Source organism: Microtus pennsylvanicus, chromosome 3 (assembly GCF_037038515.1).
Source record: "Microtus pennsylvanicus isolate mMicPen1 chromosome 3, mMicPen1.hap1, whole genome shotgun sequence".
Taxonomy (NCBI): domain Eukaryota; kingdom Metazoa; phylum Chordata; class Mammalia; order Rodentia; family Cricetidae; genus Microtus; species Microtus pennsylvanicus.
In genome coordinates this window covers 128073382-128099121 of record NC_134581.1, presented here as the reverse complement: position 1 = coordinate 128099121, position 25740 = coordinate 128073382, and the positions used below count along the sequence as shown (strand labels likewise).

At 37.3% G+C, this 25740-nt stretch overlaps 1 protein-coding gene across 3 annotated transcripts in view; it reads left to right on the top strand.

Moving 5' to 3' along the window:
* The window catches only part of Sntg1 (syntrophin gamma 1), a 396311-nt gene that overhangs the window by 321355 nt on the left and 49216 nt on the right, over positions 1–25740 (top strand). For all 3 annotated transcript variants that reach the window (XM_075967101.1, XM_075967103.1, XM_075967104.1), the window contains one exon: positions 1226–1264. In XM_075967101.1, the coding sequence (XP_075823216.1) occupies positions 1226–1264 (39 nt within the window). The remainder of the gene's footprint in view (positions 1–1225; positions 1265–25740) is intronic.

Genomic DNA, 25740 nt, shown 5'->3' with positions numbered 1-25740 from the left:
TTCAAGGAGTTGTTTTACTGATGTTCAAAGAGATTACTGGTGAATTAGTATGTGATGTTTAGCAGTCAAATTTGTTTGTTTTTTCAACTTGTAAATATTGTGGAGAAAGAAATAGGAAGTTGGGAATGTGTAACAGATACCGTAGTGTGTGAGGTGAGGATTCTGGGAGCAGGCTAACATTGTAATTATGAAAGAAGGACAAGGTTTCTTTATAAATTGCAAAACTTGCTCAAAATATATTTATTTTTAAATCTTCTTTAATTTTTACATTTTAAAGAATTAATACCTAGAAAGTCAATTTGTACTATTAGAAGAGATTTTGATAATTTTTATAACTTTGTGCCTACAGGTATCTAACTGCATATTTCATGTTTACTAGATAATTAAAGGGAGTTTAAAAAGAAAAGAAAACAGAGCAATTGCATAAATTATCATATAAATAATATACATTTAAATTTGGTCTAAATTCATGCCCTATAAACCTGGTATTGAAATTTCTCCATAAATATGATGTGGAATAATGGATTCACTATTGTTTCATATATTTGTCATCTATGACCATGTATTTTAATTCACTTTTTCAAGTTTGTTTCCATGAATTAATTCAGAGGAGATGTTTCTGGAGATTTTACATTCTTACACAATAAAATTCGAAAGTAAAAATTCCTCCTTATTTAGATGCTGACTGAAAATACACATATTAAACTATATCTGCTATGTTCTCAATATTAAACTTAATTTGTTGTTCTGTGATTTCATAGTATGATGTTAAATAGTAAGTCTACTTTCTTTAGATTTGTGGCAGATGCTCATTTATATCACATGGAAGTAAGATTCATTACTCACAAGTGAACAATTACTACTCACTTTTCAAAATCTTTATATGTGAAATTGTACATGACCTCTCATTAAAATGGGTTTATGTGTAACAATTTTAGTATGCTGAGGTTTCTTTTTAGTATAGCATATCACCCTCTCAGACATGTTTTGAGACAGGTTCTAACTATGTATCCTTAGCTACACTGGAACTCATTGTGCAAAGTAGAATAGCCTTTGCTTCCCAGAGATCAGCCTGCCTCTGCCTGACAAATACTGGTTTTGAAGGTGTGTACCAACATGCCTGGATCATATAAAATAACTCCTAAAATTAGATAATCAGATATATTTAGGGATTACTTTTTATACTTTTGTTGTCACTGATTTATTGATTAATTTATCATTGCAGATCAAAAAAATCAACAGAAATTTCCCTGTAAACCAGCAGGTAAGATCAAGCAATACTTGAAATACTGAATCATACTTCTCTTTAAAATGTCTATTATAAAAGGTAATCTTGGTGCCATCTGATTCTTATATAAAAATAATTAGTACTATAAGCTATCTTTACAGAAAATTTATGTTGGATTAATTTATGACTTTAATATATTTTCTTCACTGAATATATGCAAAGTATGTTTTAAATATATGAAGTCTAAGATAAAAACCACCATTACCCAACTAATTAAACTGATTTGTGTAAAAATCTGAGGAGCTAGACATAGTATTTCTATAAGGTAGTTTTAGTATATCTTAAGTTAAATATTGTTTTATGTGTTTTGCCTATATATACGGTTGTTCATGGAGTACCTTCAGAGACCAGAAGTGGGTGTCAAGGTCTGGATGTTCAGATGGGTATGAGTGCCACATGGATATTGGGAACTAAACCCTGGTCTTCTGGAAGAGCAACAGCTCTTTACTTCTAAACTTTCTCTCTAGTGTCTAGTATATCTTAATTTTTAAAGACACCCTTAAAACTGGTCTGAGTACATAATATGCTGACATACTTCCAGATGAGTATAACTTAGTGAGTAGAATGAAAATCATATATGATTGATGCAACAGGTTAATGAGCTCATTGCTCTTAATATCAACTTTTACTTATAGCCATCATTCATACTCTAAGCATGCATCACTCTTAATATGTTAAAAGGCTTTGACAATATTTTACTTGCAAAACTTGTAGAAAATCACTTTTCTGATATACAACATTTATATAAAAAGAATTATTTTCTAAGCTTTTTTTGAATATTATATTTACTTAAATAAATACCCTTATTATCATTAGAATTGCTGCATCTTAAACATGATTTGTTATATGGACAGCAGCATTTTTTTTTAGTGTAGACTATGCCATTATTCTGGAGAAGACTAGCTCATAAAGTTGTTCTTGAAGGAAATAGCATGAAATAGCTCTGTGTTTCCACAAAGATCTGACATACATCTGTCACCTTTGCTTACCTACACAGATGGCCATCTGTGATCATATTTAATAATGAACACATTCAGAAGGTGAAACAATGCTAAGTTTAGTAATTCTCAAATGCATATTTGAGATACTTGATATTATCGAAAATACAAGAACGTGGAGTCTCAGATCACTAACTGCAATGATACTGAGTTTAATCCCTGTGTGGTGCTGTCCTCTTGAGAAATTCATTCTGGAAGGCACCAGAGCCAACTTCAGAAGAAATATTAGTAATTCTGTAGGACTGTGTTAGGGGTAGGGACATAAATAAGAAAATATTTGAATATAAAGAAGCAGGCAATATTAGGTAAATCTTTGTTGCTGTAACTCAGATAAATATGGAAATTTGTAAGTTTTGCATATCTTGAAAAAATAAAAATGATAACTCTTTCTTTGATCTGTGAACATCCCCAGCCTTCCTCTTTCTAGCTTCAGCATGCGAGTCTGAGTCTAAAAGGTTAATTTACTGTATTTCATAACCTAAACAATCCTATGCCATTTTTGTACTTATGATGATAGCTACATTTTTAAACATAATTCCTAACTATAAAAAATAAGGCAAAGAGATTTTTAACAATTTATTTGAATGATAAACTTCATGAGCAGTGAATGCTAAAACACAGAATGGAGAGAAACGCTTCATGTAGTAATGAAGTGGGTTTATTTGGTCTATCTTAGTGGGAAGACCCGAGTTTCATAACAATGTTCTCTGTCAGTTATGACTGACTAAACTTAAGTTTTGTTTGTCTTTAACATAAGCTTTATAGTGACTAGATTAAATTGGCTCATACATATTGATACCAATCATGTAAGGTTTTGGTCACTTGTAAGAGCCAAAATTTAACAGAGTGTACTTACTTTGTCCAGTAGCAGATCTTTTCACTACCTGTGTGTCTATCCAGACTAGAGTAATATTGAATGAATTAAATAGGAATCACATCTAGGAAACTTGAAAGACAAATCAGACTCTAAAGTAGTTACCACAGACAGGAAGGCCTGAGTTCAGTCCCCAACACCCACATTAAAAAACAAATACAAATCCATTTTTGCAGGTTCTTTAGTATGATTGTCCTGATTTTGTTTTATCTGCCGCATTGGTGAGGCTTCATGAGAATAAATTCTCTGATATTCCTAGGAGATACAATTTCAGAACAAACCGTCCACTTCTCTGGCTATTACAGATTTTCTGACCAATCCTTCTTCAATGATATCTAAATCTAACATGCCGAAAGTGTGTTGTAGATGTCTTGATTGTGACTGAGTACAACGGTATCTCTTTCACTCTACATTTTTGATAGGCTGTTTTCTGTAATGATCTCTGCATATTTCAAAGAAATAGCTCCTTGATTGGTGAAAACTGTGGGAATAAAGATAAATATTTAGAATGTAGTTTGAAATTATTCTGGCTTAGTAAAGTGACAGTTGTAGATTTTCCTGTGAGATCTATGATTTTACTAGCCAGGACAACACCACTGGTTGTGCTAACACTCAAAGGACAAAAAAGAAAGGGAAACTGGGAATCCTGAGAAAGAAAGAATTGTTCTTTCCTAGTAAGAGACCTCTAGTTGAGCAATGGTAGTGCACGCCTTTAATCCCAGCACTCAGGAGGCAGAGGTCAGTGGATCTCTGTGAGTTGGAGGCCAGCTTGGTCTACAAGAGCTAGTTCCAGGATAGGCCCCAAAGCTACAGAGAAACACTGTCTTGAAACACACACACACACAAAAATTAAAAAAGAAAAAAAAAACAAAAGAAACCTACAGGTAACATTATAGAGAACGAGAAGACATTACATCTGCATTTAGAAATGTATATATGTGTATATATGTGTATTCATATACGTCTATGCATATATATCACATGTGTATGCATGTATATATGAATGTATGTGACAATACTAAAAAAGACATGAATTTGAGAAATAGCAAGTGTAGTCATTGAAAGTTGGATAGAGAAAAGGGAAGGTAGGAAAACATAATTATATTATAATTTCAAAAATTGAAAAAAAGATATAAAATAAACAAAATACCTGAGCATCATGGCCCAGATCTTTAATCCCAACATTGAGGAGATGTATGATGGTAGTTCTCTGAGCTCACTTTCCTGTAAGCTTGTTTTATGATATGAGTCTCTAATCAATGAATACCTTGTCTCAAAAATTGAGACAATTGGCTTCACTGGAACAACACCTAAGGTTGAATGATCCCATTTACATGCAGGTACAACATGTTTGGGATAAGCAACAAAGCTGCTTGATATTATATAATACTGTTCTAACATGCATTCATCAATTGTAACCATATATATGATTTAGTATGTGTATTGATTCATTTTCCAGTAGATTGTCCTGTGTCTGTGTAAGGTATAGAAAGAGATTTACTTAGTTCATAGTTTTAAGCATCCCATTGATTTAGCCTCTTTTGAGAGTATCCTTGTTTACATGATACGGTAATAGATGATGTCATGTCAGCCACAGGTTTACAAATGAGAACTAGATTAGCCTTGCTTTTCTATTAACAACTCTGGAAGAACTAATTAGTACCTAAGGAGGACTACATCAATTACTCTTGAGGACATAGTCTCCAATGACTTAATTACTTCCCTTAGATTCCATTCCTAAAAGAATCCTCAGAACTCTCAAAAAGCTCTTTTGCATAATGCCTAGGAAACATAAATATGCCAATTTACTTCAAGGTAGAATTCACATTTTTTTTTAATTTTTTTCCATTCAAAAATTTACACTCCCCTCCTCCTATTTCTTCCTGCTCCCCCACTCTCCCTCCTCCCTCCCCCTCCCTCCTTAAAAGAGGGCTGGGAACCCTGCCCTGTGGGAAGTCCAAGCCCCTCCCCCCCCTTCCAGGCCTAGGAAGCTTTGCATCCAAATAGACTAGGAATAGACTAGGATCCCAAAAACCCAGTGCCTGCTGTAGAAACAAGTCCTAGTGCCTTTATCAATGGCTTCTCAGTCAGCCCCCATTGTCAGGCACATTCAGAGAGTTCAGTTTGATTGCATACTCATTCAGTCCAGGTCCAGCTGGATTTGGTGAGCTCCCATTAGAACTGGCATACTGTCTCAGTGGGTGGACTAACCCCTCGCAGTCCAGACTTCCTTGCTCATCTTCTCCCTCCTTCTGTTCTTCAAGTGGACCTTTTTTTTTTAATAATATTACTAATTTTGGGGTCCGAGAGTGAGCAACAATGGAGACAGATCACCATAATTTATGAATCCATACACAAACTTTATTTAAGAAAAGAGAAAATAAAAATCACCATGAGACACAAAGGCTTACCAGGCCCTGGGACCATAGCCAGAGGTTGGACTTTTGAAAGTGTGGTAACTTTGGCAGTTTTTGAGTTCCCCTTTTATAATAAGAAGAAAGCATTAGGCATGGATAAAAGAATTTTTATAATCTTGGGGTAAAACTTGGATGCAAATTGCTCTTACAATTTTCATCACCAAGATGTCCAGCTGAACTCGTGTTCACATTTGTCTGTTGTTCCTTTCTTGCCCCTCTAATGGTGTTAACAGAAATTTTGCACTTCCCTGGCATTTCGCAGCAGGGAAGAATATGGAGCCATGCAAACAAAGAGTTGTAGTTTATCCTGGCTTGTTGTTGCTGCCTGTGTGCAGTCTGCATTTCCCAGGGAGGGAGCAGGGGGCGAAAAGAAGCTAAGTCAACAGCACAGACTCAGGGAGGTTCCAATACAGAAGCTCTTTATTGAAAACAGGTTGGGGATTTTTATAGGATTAGGGAAAGTTAACTGCTGCAGGAACATTTCTGGTTGGTCTTTTGGAAACTGGTGGTCGCTGCTGGTGTGCTGTGATTGGCTAGAAGTGCGCGTTTATTAATTACCTAGTTTTGGTTCCCTAATAGGTTATCTTGGCCAATATTTGCTTACTCATTGTGAGTTTGCATTTGCTTGCTTGTGCTTACACTGTTGCCCTACCTCAAAGAATCTCATACAAAGTGGCAGGGGGGTCATCTAAAAGTTTTCCAGAGAGCCATTGTAAAATGCTAACCATTGGTCTCCAACAGAGCCTCAGCTTTTAAATCAAGGGAACCCATTGTTAAAGTTAATTCCGAGTTGCTGCCCAGGGCTAGTGACTGTCACCTCATATTTCTTTTAAGCTACAAATTTATATTTCTGTATCTCTACATTTCTATCCCTGCATCCTTAGTCTCAATATTTTTATTTCTGGATCCTTCATTGATAATACTGATCTTTTATTTCAGACTTTAGCATCTAAAATCTTTAAAACATCACAAAGAATTTCCCAAGATTGTGTAAAATGAGAGATAATGGTTTTCTCCTTATTACACTTCATCATATGAAGGAACAGTTTCAGAAAAAGGATCGGTGTATTCTTCTACCTTTATCTTTATGCAGTTAGGAATCCGGCTTGTATATGGTGACAGTGAAAAGGTTAAACTTTATACTCACTCTAAAGAAAATATAGGTTTTTTTTTCCTCAGGCAAATGCGAGTAGCCATGACAGAAACAAGGATTGAGAGTACTTGAGTGCTTTATAAAGTCATCAATCAATTTACCTGCCAAATATATTGATGGTTGAAAAGTTTCTGCACCCCAAAAAGCTTCTCCGATGATGCAATAATCTGAATCAGATCAAATCAAACTGAGTTAGAAAAAGCCTAGGTTTAATGGATACCAACACTCCCAGATGGCCTCCCAGAGAGGAGGCAGGGAATGAAGACTGGAAAATCATGTGTTTGTTCTCTGAGGTACAGTTTAAATACCCTGTGGGAGTGGCCTTGAGCATATCCTGGGAGGGGTCATTGTTTGGAGGGCTTTCTCAGAGCTGGAGTCTGTACTGCTACAACTTCAAGTGGAGGGAACTTGGGATGGAACTTCCAGCCAAACATTCCATACTCTTTGAATATATGGATGCCAGGGGCTGTGATGAAGCATGAACCCAAATATTCCAAACTTATTTTGTATATGGATGCCAGGGTCTGGGGTGATGATTACACCCAAACATCCCAGACTCTTTGGGGATGGAGGCACAGGCTCAAGTCTGGTTATGTCTTGTGGTCGTGGGGCAACATGGGGGAGAGGAAAGTTGGGAGTTGGTGGGTTCATACTCAGCAGGAGGTATGGCTGGAGAGGCATCTGGTTAACTGCCATCTTGGAGACCTCAGGCATTTGTTCCTTGAGGGAGATGAGAAGGCAGATTGCTAGGAGAAGAAATAGATTGTTATTGTCAGCTCTATGAATGGGGTTAGCCTTTGAAAAACTGATTTAACTGCCAGAGGAGAGACAAGGGTGAGTGAATGAGATGAGAGCAGATATGTCCTTCAAAACCAGATTTTAGTTGTTGGATAAGTACCCATTTGAGCCTGGAGAGGTGGTGCCAATAGTGAAGTCTCAGGAGCTGGTGCAGGTGTTGGCATTATCTGGAGGGTCCTCTTAAGTATGTCTTCATCCAGACAGGGGTGACCTGTAAAATATGCTTGAAAATGGGTAGAGTTAAAATAGGCTCTGAAGACTGTCAGTTTTCATTGGACCATAATTTTTGATATAGCAGCAGAACGTTCCCCAGGTAGAGTTTGCAGGTATCTATCTGTAAGGCAGCCGAAAAAGATTTACATCTTAGTACCATAGCAAAAGGCTATGGCTTTAGGATAGAGAGCATGAACATTTTAGAAGACAATGAAAAAAAATTAGAACCTCTGAACCTCTGAATATGCTTCTGAAACCTGTTAATTTTGAACTATGAAGCCTGTGAAAAAGACACACCTGTCTGTATTTTTATCAGGAAACTTAACAAAGGAAGTAATAAGCTACCAGTACCTTAAGTCATCAAATGCCATCAGACAGATCTGAGAGGGAGAAGTAAATGAGCGGAACTGAGACAACTGTTTTTAGCTACGCAGGAAATCCCAAGTCTCTTCGTAGTCTTTGGTGAATACCAGTCTTAGAAGCAGTACTTGTCTTTAGCTGCTAAGCCCATGAGGCCCGACAGATTTTGCTCTGTGGGTAGGTTTTGGTCTACCTGTCTTGGCAGAATGAGACAATCGATCCTCCAGTGTTGTGTCCAGGAAGCTGATGAGGTCGAAGGCAGTGTTTTGTGTGTGTGGGGGGTGGGGGGGTATCTTTGCCATATCCAAAGGAAACCTCCAGGTGGAAGGTCTTCTGCTATCATGTATCTTCTTGGAGGAGCTATAGGATGTTGCAGGAGCTAGCATGTCTCTGTCATAAGAAGCTCTTTTGTTGATTGCCATACTGTCATATCTGTAAAGGCACTTGACCATAACGTTAGGTATATCTAAATTAGACATATAAGTTATATTTAGACATATAGTTTATCCAATCAGTTACAGCTTACCAATGTCAATAGAGGCAAGAAGATTAGAAGGGATAATTTTGTAAGCCAAAATACATTGGAGGTGGAATGTCTCCTTGGTAGGTCCAATGTACATAGATACTCTTATCAAAGATAGTGCTGAGGTTTCTATTTTGATCTCAACCAAAAAAGACAGTTATCCACGTGTTTGTATTTTTTTCAGAGCTGTTGTAATCTGGAGTTACAAGTTTTACAGATTTTAAAACAAGCACACATACACACACAGACATCAAACAAGCATATGGTGGCCACATTGTTTATACATAAATATTAAGAGAAGGATTAACAAAACCTTTTCTAGGAAACTGTCAGCTGACCAACTTAAAAATCTTGGAGTAAGCTGCAGAAGCCAGGCAAACACATAGGTGGTTCCATTGATCAGCAAACAGCTAAAAAAGAAGCAGGGAAGGGGGTGGGGAATGGGAGCCAGAGTGGGAGCACAGCATGCAGAAACCACGGAAATATGGGGGTTTATTTATTTGTTCCCACGATGGCAAACATTTTTAGGTGTTAAAGGATGTATGGTGTCAGATAGCCCCAATTTAAAAAGATTTTGTAGAGGCAGCCTTGGAAATCAGATCTTACTCTGACAAAGCCAGCCTTACCTGGTGGAGAGAGACCAGGTGTGGAGGAGAAGGGTGTTTTCCCAACACAAGGCCCCAGGCCAGTGGGAGAAACAGCACCCTCGTTGGGACCTCCAGATGAAAAGTTTCTGCACCCCAATAAGCTCCTCCGCCAGTGCAATAATCTGAATCAGACCAAATCAAACCAAATTAGAAAAGCCCAGGTTTAATGGATACCAATGCTCCCGGATGGCTTTATAGTCAGTTCCCGAAAGAGGAGCTGGGGGAGGAAGACAAGAAAACCCCGTGTTTCTTCTCTGGGGTGCAGTTTAAATGCCCTGTTGGTGTGGTCTTGAGCATCTCTGGGGAGGGGTCATCATTTGATGAGCTTTTTCAGGGGTACAGTCTGGACTGAGGCAACTCTCAGGTAGGGGGACTAGGGATGGAACTTCCACCCAAAAATTCAAGGCTCTTTGGATATATGGATGCTGTGGACTGGTGGGAGGCTTCCACCCAAACAACAGATATTTGGAACGCAAGCTATAGGAAAGCAAGAAAGTCTATAGTATGTGTCTCAGATATTACTAATGACTTTCTTAGCTTCTGACTTAATGGAAGTTCCTGGTTTGATAAGTTAATTAATTTCACAGGTTTAACCTGCTAGTCATAAGCTTTGTTAGACATAGATGAGTTATAAAAGTCTAGGAAGAGAATTAAAGATAGTTGCATATAATTTGACTGCCAATGAGCAATATTCTAGCTCTCTACAATCATGACACAGACTAATCTGTCAGCCTTCAGAATCTTTAGCACAGAATTGAGGTTTCCAGCGAACGGCAGTTCCCATAAACAAAGCCTAAGGGAAGAGAGGGAAAATCCTGCACAATAAAATGGGGACAACAGATGAGACAAGTACACGTCATCCCACAGCGTTTGTGTTCACACAGGATTTCTGCGTTAGCCTTGAGTGTGCTGAACTGTCTCCGTCTCAGTGTGTCCATAACTTGATATTCTTGGTGGATTTTCAAGCGTAGATTCAATGTAAGTCTCTGTTTATAAAATGTCCTTTGGGGAGAAATGTGATTTATACAGCCACCTCCTGTTCCTGAATGCCCAGCTAATAATAAATAAAATAAGAAAAAGTAATTAACTCAAGATTCCCACAGTGAAAAATCTTTTTCTTGTGAGATTTGGTTGTAAATTCATTCTACATGTATTTTTCCACACATAAGAGGAAAAAAAAAGAATGAAAGAAAGAAGGAGATCAGAACCTCCTCCAAAGGGATAAAGTAGCTGTACCGCAGCAGAGACTGCTGCTGGGCATTCTCATTGCCAAGGGGGCTTTCAGGATCCCTTTCTAATCTAGAGCCTTGAGCAAAATTTATAAGGCATATAGGAGATAAACCAAAAAATGAATCCATGAGTTAAGTTGTTTAATAGGAACAGGACTTAGTATCAAAATGTGGATTTACAGGTGATATAAATGTATGTATATATATATATGATTACCTATATACTTATGCATTTATGCATACATGTACATATATGAATACATGATTGAGATTAATTTTAAAATGCATCTATAAAAGGATTTGCAATTCTGCAGAAGGCCTTGATTAACCTCCATCAGGTTCTACAGAGACTATTTAGAAAAAGGCCAGGATCTTTTGTCCCCTGTGTTTTATCTTCTTATATCATCACTCCCATAGGAATCAAAAAAGCAAAAGTTTTGCTTATGAAGGGTGTTCAACTGTCTTCCCAGAGTCAGAAGAAGTTGACAAGGATCACACTTTCAAGATGGAGCGCATTTCCTAAGCTGTATCTGATTGCACTTCACTCTTCAGTCATAAGAATCAATTGGAAATTTCTTTCAGGAGACAAATATATGACAATTATATATTTAGCATGACACATTCTATGGGATGCTCTATACATTCTACATTGGTAGATAACATATTTTTTTTACAACTTGTTTATCCTTACATTTCTGACAAATGCTACATTAAGAATGCAATATTGATACTTTCTCTTATCTTTGTGTTCTGTTACACACGATTTAAGATTTTTGGAAAGTATTTAGAATCATCACAAAAGAAGAACAATCTCTCAGCCATAATAAGCTGTAGCTTAATATATTTTTAACTTACAAAGTGGTAACTTAAAGGTGTCCATAGACTTAGTAAAATCTTGAGTAATTTATTAATTCTCAGGAGTTAAAAATGAATAATTTACTCAGACTTCTTGAGTTTTTTGTTAGAAGGCATTGTTCTTCAACTAATAACAGGGAATTCACTCTTCCTTTCTGTAATTGTCCATAAGTCCTGTGAAATGGTGGGCTATATATCAGAAAATAATGACTCATTTTAATCTATGCATGTGAAATGAATTTAATAGGATATATAAATTTGGAGGTTAGAAGATAAGAAAAATGGAATTATGCTTTTTTCTAGGCTTATGACATTAAATATGGCTACTCATTATGCCTGATTAAGAACACCTGACTTACCTTTTACATTCACTTGACTTTGAAAACAGAATGTGCAAGTACATTAGTAGGAAGTTGAAGTGGGCAGATCCTCCAAGACTCAGAAAATAGTCTTAGGCACCTACACAATGTCTACATTTAGCTGCAGAGGTGTGCTGTTTATCTGATGGGACATGCACATGCCTTGATATAGGTGCTGTTCAGAAATGAGAAAAGTAAGCCTGACTCAGTTTAGTTCCTGGAGAGGCTAAAGGAACAAGAGTTATAAAGAGAACAAAAAAATGAAACAACAGGCAGTTATTAAGGCTGCTCTTTAGGTACACAAAGCAAAAAAAGACACTTTAGAAATAACAGAAAAATGTATTTTCAAAATCTAATTGTAACGTTAGATAGGAAGATTAAGTTTATGGCAGGATTGCTTTTACTATCCTGCCATTTATGCCCATGATTCCTGTATGAGGAGTCACTTGGAAAACATGTTTTTCACAGTGAGATGCAACAGGTAACATACACATGGTTCCTTCCATTTCGGATTATTTTATTCGAAATGTGGAAGGAGTATAAAGGATGTCTTTTGTAAATAAATACAATAGAGCCAAACCCACCAATGGCATGACTATTGTGAGTAGTGAGTTTAAATAATGCATTTGAGAATCCAAAATAAAACCATGAATTCAATTACATGTGATGTCACTATGAAGTGATATAGGTGAAGGAAGCAAGGTGAGGGGAGCTGCATTCTGACTGTGCTTAATCACACAGAAATGAACAATACTACACATATTATAAAGTTACAGATATCATCATTAAATTAAAGGAGTGAGTTATAGTTATGAAACACATGTTTATCAAAGTATTGCTTTAAGACAGATACAGGTTCAGAAATATATGCAACTGAATGGTCCATTATGTATATTTAGAGAGCATCACTTTGAATTGAGTATCAAATTTTATGTTGTATATTCTATTTGTACATACCAATTCTGCATTTTTTCTTTTAAATGAATGCTGTCAAAGGAAATTCTGTGTAATATAAAACTGAAAGTCCCATAATTACCCTACCAATTTATGACAGGATACATGAATATTTCAGTCATACAATGAATGTAGGTATGTCAGCGTTGTCAGTGTGCTTAAAGGGATCTACATGTGAACCAGGGCCTATCACAGCAGTTCAATGGGTTAGTATGTGCAGAAATAATAGTTCTAAGATAACACAAGCAAAAATGTAAAAATATATCTAGTTACTGTGTGTGTGTGTGTGTGTGTTTGGTTTGGTATTTTGAGACAGGGTGTCTCTGTATAACAGCCCTAGCTGTCCTGGAACTAACTCTTGTAGACCAGGCTGACCTTGAACTCACAGAGATCCGCCTGCCTCTGCTCTTAAATGCTGGTATTAAAGGTGTGCAACACCACTGCCTGGCTATTTTGTGTCTTTATAGACATTACGTTTCAAGTTTTAAGATGACATCTATATGATGGTTAACACTGAGTGGTGAAATAGGTGGAAATAGGTGACGACAGTGGGGAAAATGTTAACTTTCTTTATTAAATTTTGTTTGCACAAATTATTTTGTAAGGTTTTATATTATTGCTACCTACTAGTGAAAATTCAGATAAGATACCCATGTGTTGTTTAATATAATTTCTTATGCAAAAGAAGAAACCTACATGGGGTATATGTTTTTCTTTTTATTTGTTTATTTATTTATTTATTCATTTTATATACCAACAGCAGTTTTCCCTCTCTTCTCCTTCCATTCCCTTTCCCACTTCTCTTCTACCCCCACACACATCTACCCTCCCCCCCACATCTACCCTCCCCCCCCACATCTACCCTCCCCCCCCCACATCTACCCTTCCCCCCCACATCTACCCTCCCCACACACATCCACCCCCCCCACACACACACATCCACTCCTCCTCAGTCTCTGTTCACATGGAGCAAGTTCTCTTCCATGGGAGTCAACAAAGCATCATGTTTTATCATGTTGAGGCTGGATCAAGCTCCCTCCCCCTTGCATCAAGGCTGGGCAAGGCATTCCACCATAGGGATAGTTTCAAAAAATTCAGCTCATGTGTCAGGCACAGGTCCTAATCCACCTTCTAGGGACCCCACAAAATACCAAGCTATATAACTGTCACCCAGATACAGAGGGTTTAGGTTGATTCCCTGCAGCTTTCCTAACCATAGGTCCAGAGTCCATGATTTTCCACAAGCTCAAATCAGCTGCCTTTGTGGTTTTCCCATCATGATCTTGAACTGTGCTTGCTCATATAATCCCTCCTGCCTCTCTTCAACTGCTCTTCCACAACTTGGCAGTGCTTGGTTGTGGATCTTGGGAAGTCTCTAATCTGATTACAGGGGAAGTCCATTTCAGGCACTATATTTTCTACTGTTAGGAGTCTTAGCTGGGGTCATCATTGTGGATTCCTGGGACTTTCCCTGGCTCCAGGTTTCTATGAGAGACTTTGGAGAAAGAACAAGGAAGGGACAAATTATGTCATTTTATTATAGTCTTAAAGTCTTTTGTTTATTTTTCTTCTTTTTAATTTTATTTAATTAACATTTTCATTTATTTTATTTTACATACCAACCAGTTTCTATTCACTCATTTCCTCCTGTCACCTCTCCTTTCCCATCTACTACTTCTCCATCCAGTCTTTCTCCACCTCCATTCACAAAGGGGCAGACCTCCCATGGACTTGCATGCACAAAGCATGACACATCAAGTTGGGTCTGGACCAAGTCCCTCCCCTTTTTGAGGGAATCCAGCATGGGGACCAGCTTATCAAAAGTCAGCCAAGTGCCTGGGAGAGATTCTGATATTACTGTGAGAAGCCATACTCAGAGACCAAACAATACGGTTGTCCCACACCTGCACTGTCTAAGTCAGTCCTATTCCGGCTCCCTAACTGTTGGTCCAGCATCCATGAGCTACTTTGAGCTCAGGTCAGCTGTCACCATGGGTTTCCCTATGCTGACCACGATTGCTCATACATCCCCTCCTCCCTTTCTTTCACAAGACTTTCTTGAAGGTCAACACAGTGCTTGTCTGTGAATTTCTGCCTCCACTTACTGTTGGAGGGAGGGCCGCTTGTTTGTTTCCAGCTGCTTAGCAGCTCAGGCCTGAAATAACCACTCAGAACTATATTATTTAAATCACTGGCTTGCCCATTCACTCTAGCTTCTTATTGGCTAACTCTTACATATTAGTTTAACTCATCTCCATTAATCTGTGTGTCTCCACGTGGCAGTGGTTTACCGGCCAATTTCTATCTGGCTCTGGTGGGGTTACTTGGCTTCTCTCTGACTCCACTTCTTTCATTCAGTTTAGTTTTCCCCACCTATCTTTGTTCCCCTATAGCTCTGCTATAGGTCCAAAACATTTTCTTTATTAACCAATGATATTCACAGCATACAGTAACACTATTGTTTCCACATTTTATCAATTTAAAATATATCGTGAACTATTTCCTTGCAGGAAAAAAAATGGGAATACTAAGTCAAGCAGAGCTGTGAGCTAAATACTGTAAAACCCCAAAATGTAAATTAATTCAGATCTTGGTACCTGAAGAAGGGTTTCAGGCTCAAAGAAGTTATGTGGACATGTGTCAAAGGAAGACTAAAGTTGTTAGTTTCATAGATGCAGAATGAAGTAGCACACGTGCCAGTCATGGCCCAGGGAAGGAGCCGTGGAGCACATTTGAGCTAGATCAGCATTGAACTGAGGTTCCTGAACTCTAAGAGAAAAGAAGATTTAGTAAGAAATTATGCTGGAAAAATGAACCAAGGAGCAAGTAAGAGTTAAACGCTTAGCAGGAAGGGAACTGTGGAGAAACTGTTCTTTATCCTCGGTTTGATGGAACTTTATCATAAGAGTAATTTTAAAATAAAGGCGAATGAAAATGTGCTACATTGAAGGGACACAGCATGTTCGCCCATATAGAAACATTCCATCATTGTACAGGGAAGCGTGTGAGACTCGTGATTCAGTGCAGGAAGCAGCTTGATGTCTGTGAAACAAAAGCTTTGGAGTGGATCTAGCAATTCATTGCAAAGGAAAGAAAGCCCACAATCATTTTCACAGCCGGCGCTGGGTGCAGGTACTATTCACTTCTTACTTTAGAACGATTTTGAGCACCAGTTCTTAGCCAGAGCACTGGCCGTGCTTTGCTTAGCACCTGTTTATTCTAATTGCCCTGACTGTTCCTCTCTATGCTTCTGCTTTTCTCAGGAGGTGTGGCTACTCACATGTCTCCACTGTTAAAGTAAGAAGTGCAGCAACTGAGTTGTATTTTCTGCTGTTGTTAATTCTTAGTTTTCCCCCAGAAACATTTATTGTCAAGTTTCAGTCCCTAGAAATACTCATGCTATATAAGGTGACTAGGCATTTAAGAGGTATTGGACTCTACCTCTGTGAACAGGCACTATCTGGTCTACACTGGCTACTCAGAAAGAAAGTTGTTGGAGAGTGTTTTACCTCGTTTCTAAGTCTGATAATACAGAAGTGATTCTGACCCAAGAGCAAAGAGAAAGTCATGTTTATAACCATCAGAGATTTGGGTCCCAGTCTGGTGGGATGGCTTAGCAGGCATATCGAACGAGCGTGGGATCTGAGTTTGAAACCCCAGAACCATATAAAGCTCAAAACAGTAGCATGCAACTGTCTTTCCATCATTTCTATGACGATAACAGAAGCAGATATTGGTTAGTTCCCGGGAGATCACAGACCAGCTAGTCCAGCATGCACACCATCAAATTTAGACAAGATAGGAAAAAACTGACACCAAGGTTGTTCTTGGAGCATGGTGGGGTACACTGAACTCTTAAATGCACAAGCATACATTCTCTCTCTTTCCTTTATGCTTTAAGGTAATGAAAAATATAATAAGATAAAACATAAGCTAACACATCTGAATTGGGGGAAACAAAGAAGCAAACAGGAGAAAAGTACAAGAGAAGGCACAATAGCCAAAGACTCACTCATTTGCACACTCACTAAGCCTCTAAAAATACTAAACTGAAAGTTATAAAATACATGCAGAGGACTTGGTGCAGATACATGCAAGCCCTATGCATTTTGCATCAGTCTCTGTGAGTTCATATAAGCTTTAATTATGTTTATTTAAAGGGCATTTTTTTCTTGGTGTGCTACATACTCCCTGGCTCTAACATTCACTCTGCCTCCTCTTCTGCAGTGTTCTCTGAGCCTAAACAAGAGGGATTTGGTGGAGATATCACATTTATGGCTGAGTGTTCCACATTCTCTCACTTTTGCATAATGTCCATCACTGGACTACTGTATTAGTTGCCATCTACTTGCAGGAGGAAGTCCCTTGAATGATGGCTGAGCAAGCCATTGATCTAGGAGTATAGCAGAATGTCAGAAGGTCAATAAAGGACATTTTCTTTGTGTGTGTGTGTGTGTGTGTGTCTGTGTGTCTCTCTGTGTGTGTAATCTCTATTTTAGGTCCCTGTGCTATCTAGTCTCAGGTTCTTGGTCACCCAAGCACCTTTGGTATGGGTTCCATATCATGAAGTGGGGCCAAGTCAAGTCAGATATTGATTAACTATTCCCATAAGTTTGCTTCACTACTGCTCTGACATATATTGTGGTTAGAACATCATCATAGATCAAAGGGTTGTGACTGTGTTGGTTTATAAGTTTCTGTTTCATTAGCCTTCAGAGAACTGCACTGTATGAAAGACTCTATAATGCAAGGGCCAAGGCTCTATGCAGGCACCTGCTTGACTTCTCCATGTTCAATGAGTTGTATATCTGTTGTCTTCAACAATGGAGCATTGCCGTCAGTTTGTGGAGAACCCCAAAGTCTCGGCAACAACTGGGAATGTTTGACCTTTCCCATGGTGTCCCTTTGGCCAACAACTCAATTAGGTTAAATGGAATCCAGGTACTAGAAGTCCTATTTGTTGAGAAGATATGGTCTGCTGAGGCTGTCTCCCTCATTATATGGCAATTTAATTTAGATCACCTTCATATGTGTGAATATTTTAGGAAGATTTTGCTTACTGTGCTAGATTTCCATGATACCCCCAAATGACCCTTAATTTTAGCTATCTTTCCTTGAATTCTTTCCCTTGACAACATCTCCCCTTCACTCCTGATTTGATCCCCCCATTCATATATTAATAACTATCTCTACTATTTTCGACCCTAAGAAGGCTTATCTGTTGCCCTAAGTCCCTTACTACATATCCTCTGTGGTTCTATGCATTATAACTTGGTTAACAATGATTGAACAACTAATATCCACATATAAGTGAATATATACCATATTTGTCTTTCTGAATCTGGGATAAATCACTTGAGATATATTTTTCTAGTGCTATTCGGTTGCCTACAATTTTAAGATGTAATTTTTTTAAATGACTGAGTAATGCTTCATTATGTAATTGTATCATATTTTCTTTACTTTTTTCTGTTAAAAAAGATATTTAGGTAGTTTTTAATTACTGTTATGAATCAAGCAGCAATAAAGATGGTTTAGCAAACGTCTTTGTAGTATCACAAATCATTTTTTGGGGTATCAGCCCCAAAGTGGATAGATGGATTTTTAGATAGATCAAATCCCATTATTTCTGAGGAACCACCACATTGACTTGCATAATAGCTGAAAATGTTTGTGCTCACACAAGTAATAATATTGATCCTCTAGTTTGACATCCTTGTGAGGATGAAGTATCATTTTTTTCGGTGTACAATGAAATCTCAAAGCAGTTTTGGATTGCATTTCTCTGATGGCTAATGATGTTGAACACTTCTTTTCTAGAGTTTATTGGGTATATTGATATTTCAGTTTTTCCTATTGAGAATTCTGTTATGTTCCATGCCCCATTTTTAATTACGTTATTTGGGTTTTTTTTTTTTAGTTCTTTATAGTTTTGGATATTAGTCCCACATGAGATAATTCTGTAGACTACAATTCGTTCAAGTGACTGTGTTCTTTGCCATGTAGATTTTTTGTTTCATTAGACCACATTTATAAATTATTGACCTTAGAGCTTTGCAAATAGTGTCATGTTTACAAAGTCTTTTTTTTCTTTTTTTCTTTTTTCTTTTTTTAGGTCAATGAGTTCTAGACTACTCTGCATTTTCTCTTCTATCAGATTCAGTGTATGTTGAGGTCTCTGATCTATTTGGAGTTGAATTTTGTACAGGGTGATAGATATAATTCTATTTGCATTATTTGACATGTAGTCATCCAGTTTGGCCAGAAAACGTTTGTTGAAGATGCTGCCTATTTTTCACTGTACATTTCTGGTTTGATGATTAAAATCAGATGTCTGTAGGTGTATGGATTTATGCCTGAGTCTTCAAGTTGAATCCATGGATTAGTGTATTCATTTTTATTCCACAACCATGCTGTTTTTATTATTAGCTCTTAGTACAACTTGCAATCATGGATAGTGATAATTGCCATAGGTCGTTTATTATTCAGGATTGTTTTAGCTGTAATTTTTTTTGTTTTATAGGAAGCTGAAAATTGTCCTTTCAAGATCTGGGAAGAATTGTGCTGGAATTTTTATGGGATTACATTGAATCTGTAGATTGCTTTTGGTAGGATGGAAATTTTTGCTATATTAATCTTACTGATCAATGAGCATGTGAGATCTATCTTCTGATACCTTCATTTTTTTTTTCTTCAATGTCTTTAAAGTGTTAACACACAAGACTTTTACTTGCTTGGTTAGAGTTACTCCAGGATATTTTGTATTATTTGAGGCTAATGTGAAAGATAATTTCTTTTTCAGTCCTTTTGACATCTCTATGTAGTAGGGCTTTTGATTTTTGTGAGTTAATTTTGTATCCAACAATTTGCTGAAATAATTTATCTGAATATTTATATGATATATCATACCATCTCCAAATAAAGATAATTTGAGTTCTTCATTTCAATTTCTACCAATTCTAACTCCTTCAGTTGCCTTATTGCCCTACATGAGACTTCAAGCACTGTCTTTACTAGGTACAGAGCAAATAAACAACCTTATTTTTTTGTGACATTAGTGGAATTTTTTTTTTTTTAGTTTCTCAAAACTAACCATTGGCTTGCTGTAAAATGCCCTTATTGGGTTAAGGTATATCCCTTGTATTTGTAATCACTTCTGGAAGTTTTATCATTAAGGGCTGTTGAATTTTCCAATGGCCTTTTCTGCATGCAATGATAGTATCATAACATTTTTGTCCTTAAATTTATTTCTATGATGGATTGCATTTATCATTTTATGTATGTTGAACTATCCCAATATCTTTGTTATGAAAACTGATTAATCACAGTATATGTTTTTTTAATTTGTTCTTGGACTTTGTTTTCAGGTATTTTATAGAGAAATTTTGCATTAATGTTCATAATTATTTTTCTCTGTTGGGTTTTTATGTAGAGTCAGAGTAAGTTTGGATTTCTAAAATAAATTGGGTAATATTCCTTCCATTTGTCTTTTGTGTAATAATTTGAGGAATATTTGGCATTAACTCTTCTTTGAAAGTCTGGTAGAATTCTGAACTAAAAGCATCTGGTCTAAAAGCATCTGGTCTTGCGCTCTTTTTTGTTGTTGTTGGTGTTTGTTTGAAGACTTGTAATCACTCCATCTATTTCACTATGGAATATAGGTCTATCTAAGTTGCTTATCTGATCTTGATTTAACTTTGATAAGTAGTATGCATCAAGAAAATGATCCATTTCATTTTCCAAATTGATTGAGCAAGGGTTTTATTTTTATTTATTTATTTATTATTAAAGATTTCTGCCTCCTCCCTGCCACCGCCTCCCATTTCCCTCCCCCTCCACTGGTCAAGTCCCCCTCCCTCGTCAGCACAAAGGGCAATCAGGGTTCCCTGCCCTGTGGGAAGTCCAAGGACCACCCACCTCCATCCAGGTCTAGTAAGGTGAGCATCCAAGCTGCCTAGGCTCCCACAAAGCCAGTACATGCAGTAGGATCAAAAACCCATTGCCATTGTTCTAGAGTTCTCAGTAGTCCTCATTGTCTGCTATGTTCAGTGAGTCCGGTTTTATCCCATGCTTTTTCAGACCCGGGCCAGCTGGCCTTGGTGAGTTCCCGATAGAACATCCCCATTGTGTCAGTGTGTGGGTGCACCCCTCGCGGTCCTGAGTTCCTTGCTCGTGAGCACAGGTTTTAAAGTATTCAGTATGCCCTTTTGGTTCTCTGGATTTCCTCATATCTATTGTTATATTCCTGTTTTCATTTCTAATTTTTTAATTTGGATATTCATTCACCACCTTTTAATTAACTTGCATAATGATTTGACAGTATTATTGGTTTTCTCAAAGAACCAACTCTGTTTCAGTGACTCTTTATAATTTTTGCTGTTGTTTGTTTCTACTTTATTGAATTCAGCCCTGATTTTTTTTTTATCATTTTTACCATCTACTCTTTTTGGGTGTGATTTCTTTTCATTTTAGAGCATTTAATGTCTGCTGTTAAATATGATTCTAATACATTCTGTTACTCTATTTTTGGGGAGAATCAGACCTTTGATGTTGAGAAATATAAAATCAACATTTTTCATTGATTTTTAGTATTTTGTTGTTTTTGTGATTGTTGTTGGTGGTGTTCATTTGTATGTTTGTATCTGCTTGTGTGATTCTCTTCTTTTGATAAATTGATTTGGGATTATTTATACCATGTCTTTTTGTGAGTGTGCTTTGCTTCTTTAGTTTGGGTTTTTTTTTTTCATGCCTTCTGGAGGGGTAGATTAGTAGATAGACATTGGTTAATTTTGATTTTATCATGGAAGGTCTTATTTTCTGCATTTGTATTTAAATTTTTTCTTGCATTTGTGATCTCCTAGAGTCCACAGAACATGCCCAGTTCCTTCTGGGCCAGAGTCCCACTCCAGCAGGTTTCTGATCCCAGAGAGCAGGTGCGGAGCTGGCCATGGAAGGAGGCTGACATGATGTGAGGGTGATCAGGATGGCAGTCACTTTTTTGAAAAAAAAAAGGTTACACCTTTTATTTTCTACAATTGTACAGAGGATTGAATGGGATTGGGAGAAAGGGAGCTTATGAGCTGGAATGGGGCTTGTGAGGAGGGATCGAGAGAACTAACATTGACCTTGATAAGTAAATAGGCATCATACTCCTGTGTTAATGGAAGGGCCACATGTTCCTCTTGCCAGAGATAGGGAGAATGACCCCCTTTGTATTAAACAGGGACTTTCTTCAAGCCCCTGAGAAAATGGGACCTTTTGTCTAGATGACTAACCTTGGGAAAAAGAGCTTTCTGGAGAGAGATCAGAAACTTGACTAGAGAACATTGCAGGTTTTTGTATGGCTTAGTTTATCCAAATAGCTAAGGCATAAAGTGAGCAAAAGCACAACTAGACAAATATTATCGTGAATCTTAGTAGACCTTAGGAACTTTTAAACCTTGATTAGCAAATAAATCTTAATTATTAAACACATGTTTTTTATTTTGTGTATTCTATAGCAAATAAAAGCTTGCCTGATGATCAGAGGGTGGAGTTAACCACAAGGTAACCATTGAGGTCTTAAGGTCTATACAGACAGACACAAAGTGATACAGCTGGGCAGAGAGAGGAATACAAGGTGGGAGGAGACAGGAACTTGTGCAACAATTGGCACCCAACTTTACAGCACTAATTCACACACACACACACACACACACACACACACACACACACACACACACACACAAAATGCTAACCCATGGCTTTGTAGCCACTGAAAAACTCTGGAGGTGCATGCAGGGGCTTCTTTAAAAGTTACCACCAGGCCAGCTAGGGTTATTTTTTCCTTTTTTTCCCAAGTCTCTCAGCAAGTTTGAGATTTGCCTGTTGTAACCTTTCTAAAAGAGTCTCCAACTGCCAACCAAACTCCTAAAGCCCCTGGGCTCCTAATACCACAGGACTGACTCACCCCACACTGGTTGGCCCTGGGCTCCTAATACCACAGGACTGACTCACCCCACACTGGTTGGCCCTGGGCTCCTAATACCACAGGACTGACTCACCCCACACTGGTTGGCCCTGGGCTCCTAATACCACAGGACTTACTCACCCTACACTGGTTGGCCCTGCCTTCAGGCAGTTTCACTACATGTGCTTCTTCCACACTATCCCATGTGCATTTTTTCAGACAGTCAGTTCCCCTTTCCCTGTGGGTTGTGGGTATCCCAGAACCCCTTCTCAAGATGCTACCCCACTAGGTAGCTGCCTTGACACCTGCTCAGGCTTCTCCTGTTGTTGCAACCACTACACACTCTCAGCTCACTGTTACATGTTAGCAATTGCAGCTTTTATAAGCAAGGTTGTACAACTGTGCTCTCCCCTCAGATAAGCTACGTGTAAGCAGCCTCATTCTCCACTGTCAGCAGATTTGGTGAGACAATTGGGAATTCTTAAAAAGGAGAATTAGTTAAAAAAGAGACTCCTTCCCTCCCAAATTAAAAAATGGGAAAGACAATTACAAGGGAGAGAATTAGGTTTCTGTATGATAGTGCTATGCATAATTTTAAATTGAAACAATTAAATCAATTAAATGAAGGAATGATCAACTTAACTGGGATTGACATAATGTTAAGTATTGTCTTGATAATCCCTGTTTTATCTCTAAAATGGTTAGTTGATATGAATGCAAAGATATAGGCCTTGGAAAAACTTATTGAAACAGATGGAGATATTCAGATACAGACAGAGGAATTTAATGGAGAACCAATTTCAGCATTGCAGTATAAGGCTGAAGATAAAAGTCTAAGAATTTTAAACAACCTAATGTAATTTATCCAGTCACCTTACAGGAATAACAGCCAAATGATAGATATTCCCAAAGCTATGTAAAAATTAAATGGACCCTTATAGAAGTGTTAGATTTAAGGAGACTCAAAGAAGTAATAATCTCATGTGGCATGCATTCACGTTTTGTGATGCAAATGTTAAACTTGTTTAACAAGTTAAATCCTATATCAACTTGAAACAGAATTATTACTTAAAACTGGAGAGAATTGTTTACAGCTGTTTTGTAGGTTGTACTCAATCACAATGGAGGACCTAGTGGAAAGATGAGGCTAAAATCATTAAACAATGGAGTTGGGCTAGTCGTACAGAAATCTCCCAACTTCTTGAAGAGGGAATTATGCTGATATACAAAGACAGTCTCTATATGATGACCATGTCCTGGATTTATGCCATGCAGCATCTTCGAATGCTTGGCACAAAATTGGAGAAATAGGAAAGAAAATTGGGTAATTTATTAAAATTTTACAGGGCCCAAAGGAAACTTTCACAGAATTCTTACAAAGATTGACTTCAGTAGCAAATAGAGTGATACAAAATTTAGAAGCTAGACAAATAATTGAATCTCTGGCTTTGGAAAGTGCTAATTCACAATGTAAAAGGATAATTATCCCTTTAAAGGCAAGTTCAGCACCCTTAGAGGAATGTATCTAAGATAAAATAAATATTGAATGTAACGACCATTACGATGCTTGGATAGGAAAGGTGATTTTCAGAGGTTTGAAGAAAATTGAAATGTCAAGTGTTTCAATTGTGGCAAAAAAGGTCACCATAAAAAGTACTTTGATCAGGGCATTTCCAGAAACAATGATTTTTCTAAGCATAATTCACACAGAATGACTCTCTCTTCTGGAGTATATAGACGGTCTGGCAAAAACAGGCATTGAGCTAATGAATGTAAATCAACAAATGACAGCCAAGTACTTTGCCATTGGGAAACACCTTAATAATTTATTCAAAACCTTAGATGGTTACAAGGACTTAAAATATGCCTGGAAATAATCAGCTGGAGCTGAGACAGAAGACTTCGGTGGTAGAGAAATTACAGAATGTTCATGTGAATTATGTGGAACCAATGCTTAACTGCATTCTGATGACTTTTTTATACTATTTTATCATCTACAAATAGTGAAAGTTTGACTTCTTTCTTTCCAATTTGTATCCCCTCGATCTCCTTTTATTGTTTTATTGCTGTAGTTACAACTTTGAGTACTATTTTGAATATATAGAGAGTCAACAACCTTTTCTTGTTCCTGATTTTAGTGGATTTGATTTGAATTTCTCTTCATTTAATTTGATATTACTGCTGACTTGCTATGTACTCTTTTCATTATGTTTCAATGTTCTTGAGGGAGATTGGTCTGTATTTCTCTGTCTTAGTTGAGTTTTTCTGTGGTTTTGGTATCAGAGTAACTGTAGCCTCATAAAAAGTGTTTGACAGCATTCCTTCTGTTTTTACTGTGTGGAACAATTTGAGAATTATAGATGTTAGCTCTCCCTTGAAGTTCTAGTAGAATACTGTGTTGAAAGCATCCAGACCTGGGCTTTTTTAAAACTTTTCATCACTGCTTCTATTTTCTTAAGTGTTATAGAACTATTTAAATTGTTTAATTGGTCTTGATTTAATTTTGATATGTGGCACCTATCAAAAAAGTGTCCATTTCTTTTAGATTTTCCAAATTTGTGGAGTATAGGTTTTTCCAATGATTCTCTCTATTTCCTCTGTATCTACTGTTATGTCCTCTTTTCATTTCTGATTTTGTTAAGTTGGATGCTCTCTCTCTTCCTTTTGATTAGTTTGGATAAGCATTTGTCTGTCTTGTTAATTTTCTCCAAGAATGAGCTCTTTGTTTCATTGATTCTTTGTATTATTTTTTGTTTCTATTTCATTTATTTCAGCCCTCAATTTGATTATTTCCTGTCATCTAATCCTCCTGGGTGAGTCTGCTTCTTTTTTTCTAGAATTTAAGGTGTGCTGTTAAGTTGCTAGTGTGGATTTCTCCATTTTCTTTAAGTAGGCACTTAGTGCTATGAACTTTCTTCTTAGGACTACTTTTATAGTGCCCCATGGGGTTGGGTGTGTTTTGCATTCATTTTCATTGAATTCTTGGACATATTTAATTTCTTTATTTTTTTTCCTTGACCCAGGGGTGATTCCATTGAATACTGTTCAATTTCCATGAGTTTGTAGGCTTTCTGCAATTAGTTTCATATTTGAATTCTAACTTTAAGCCATGGTGATCTGACA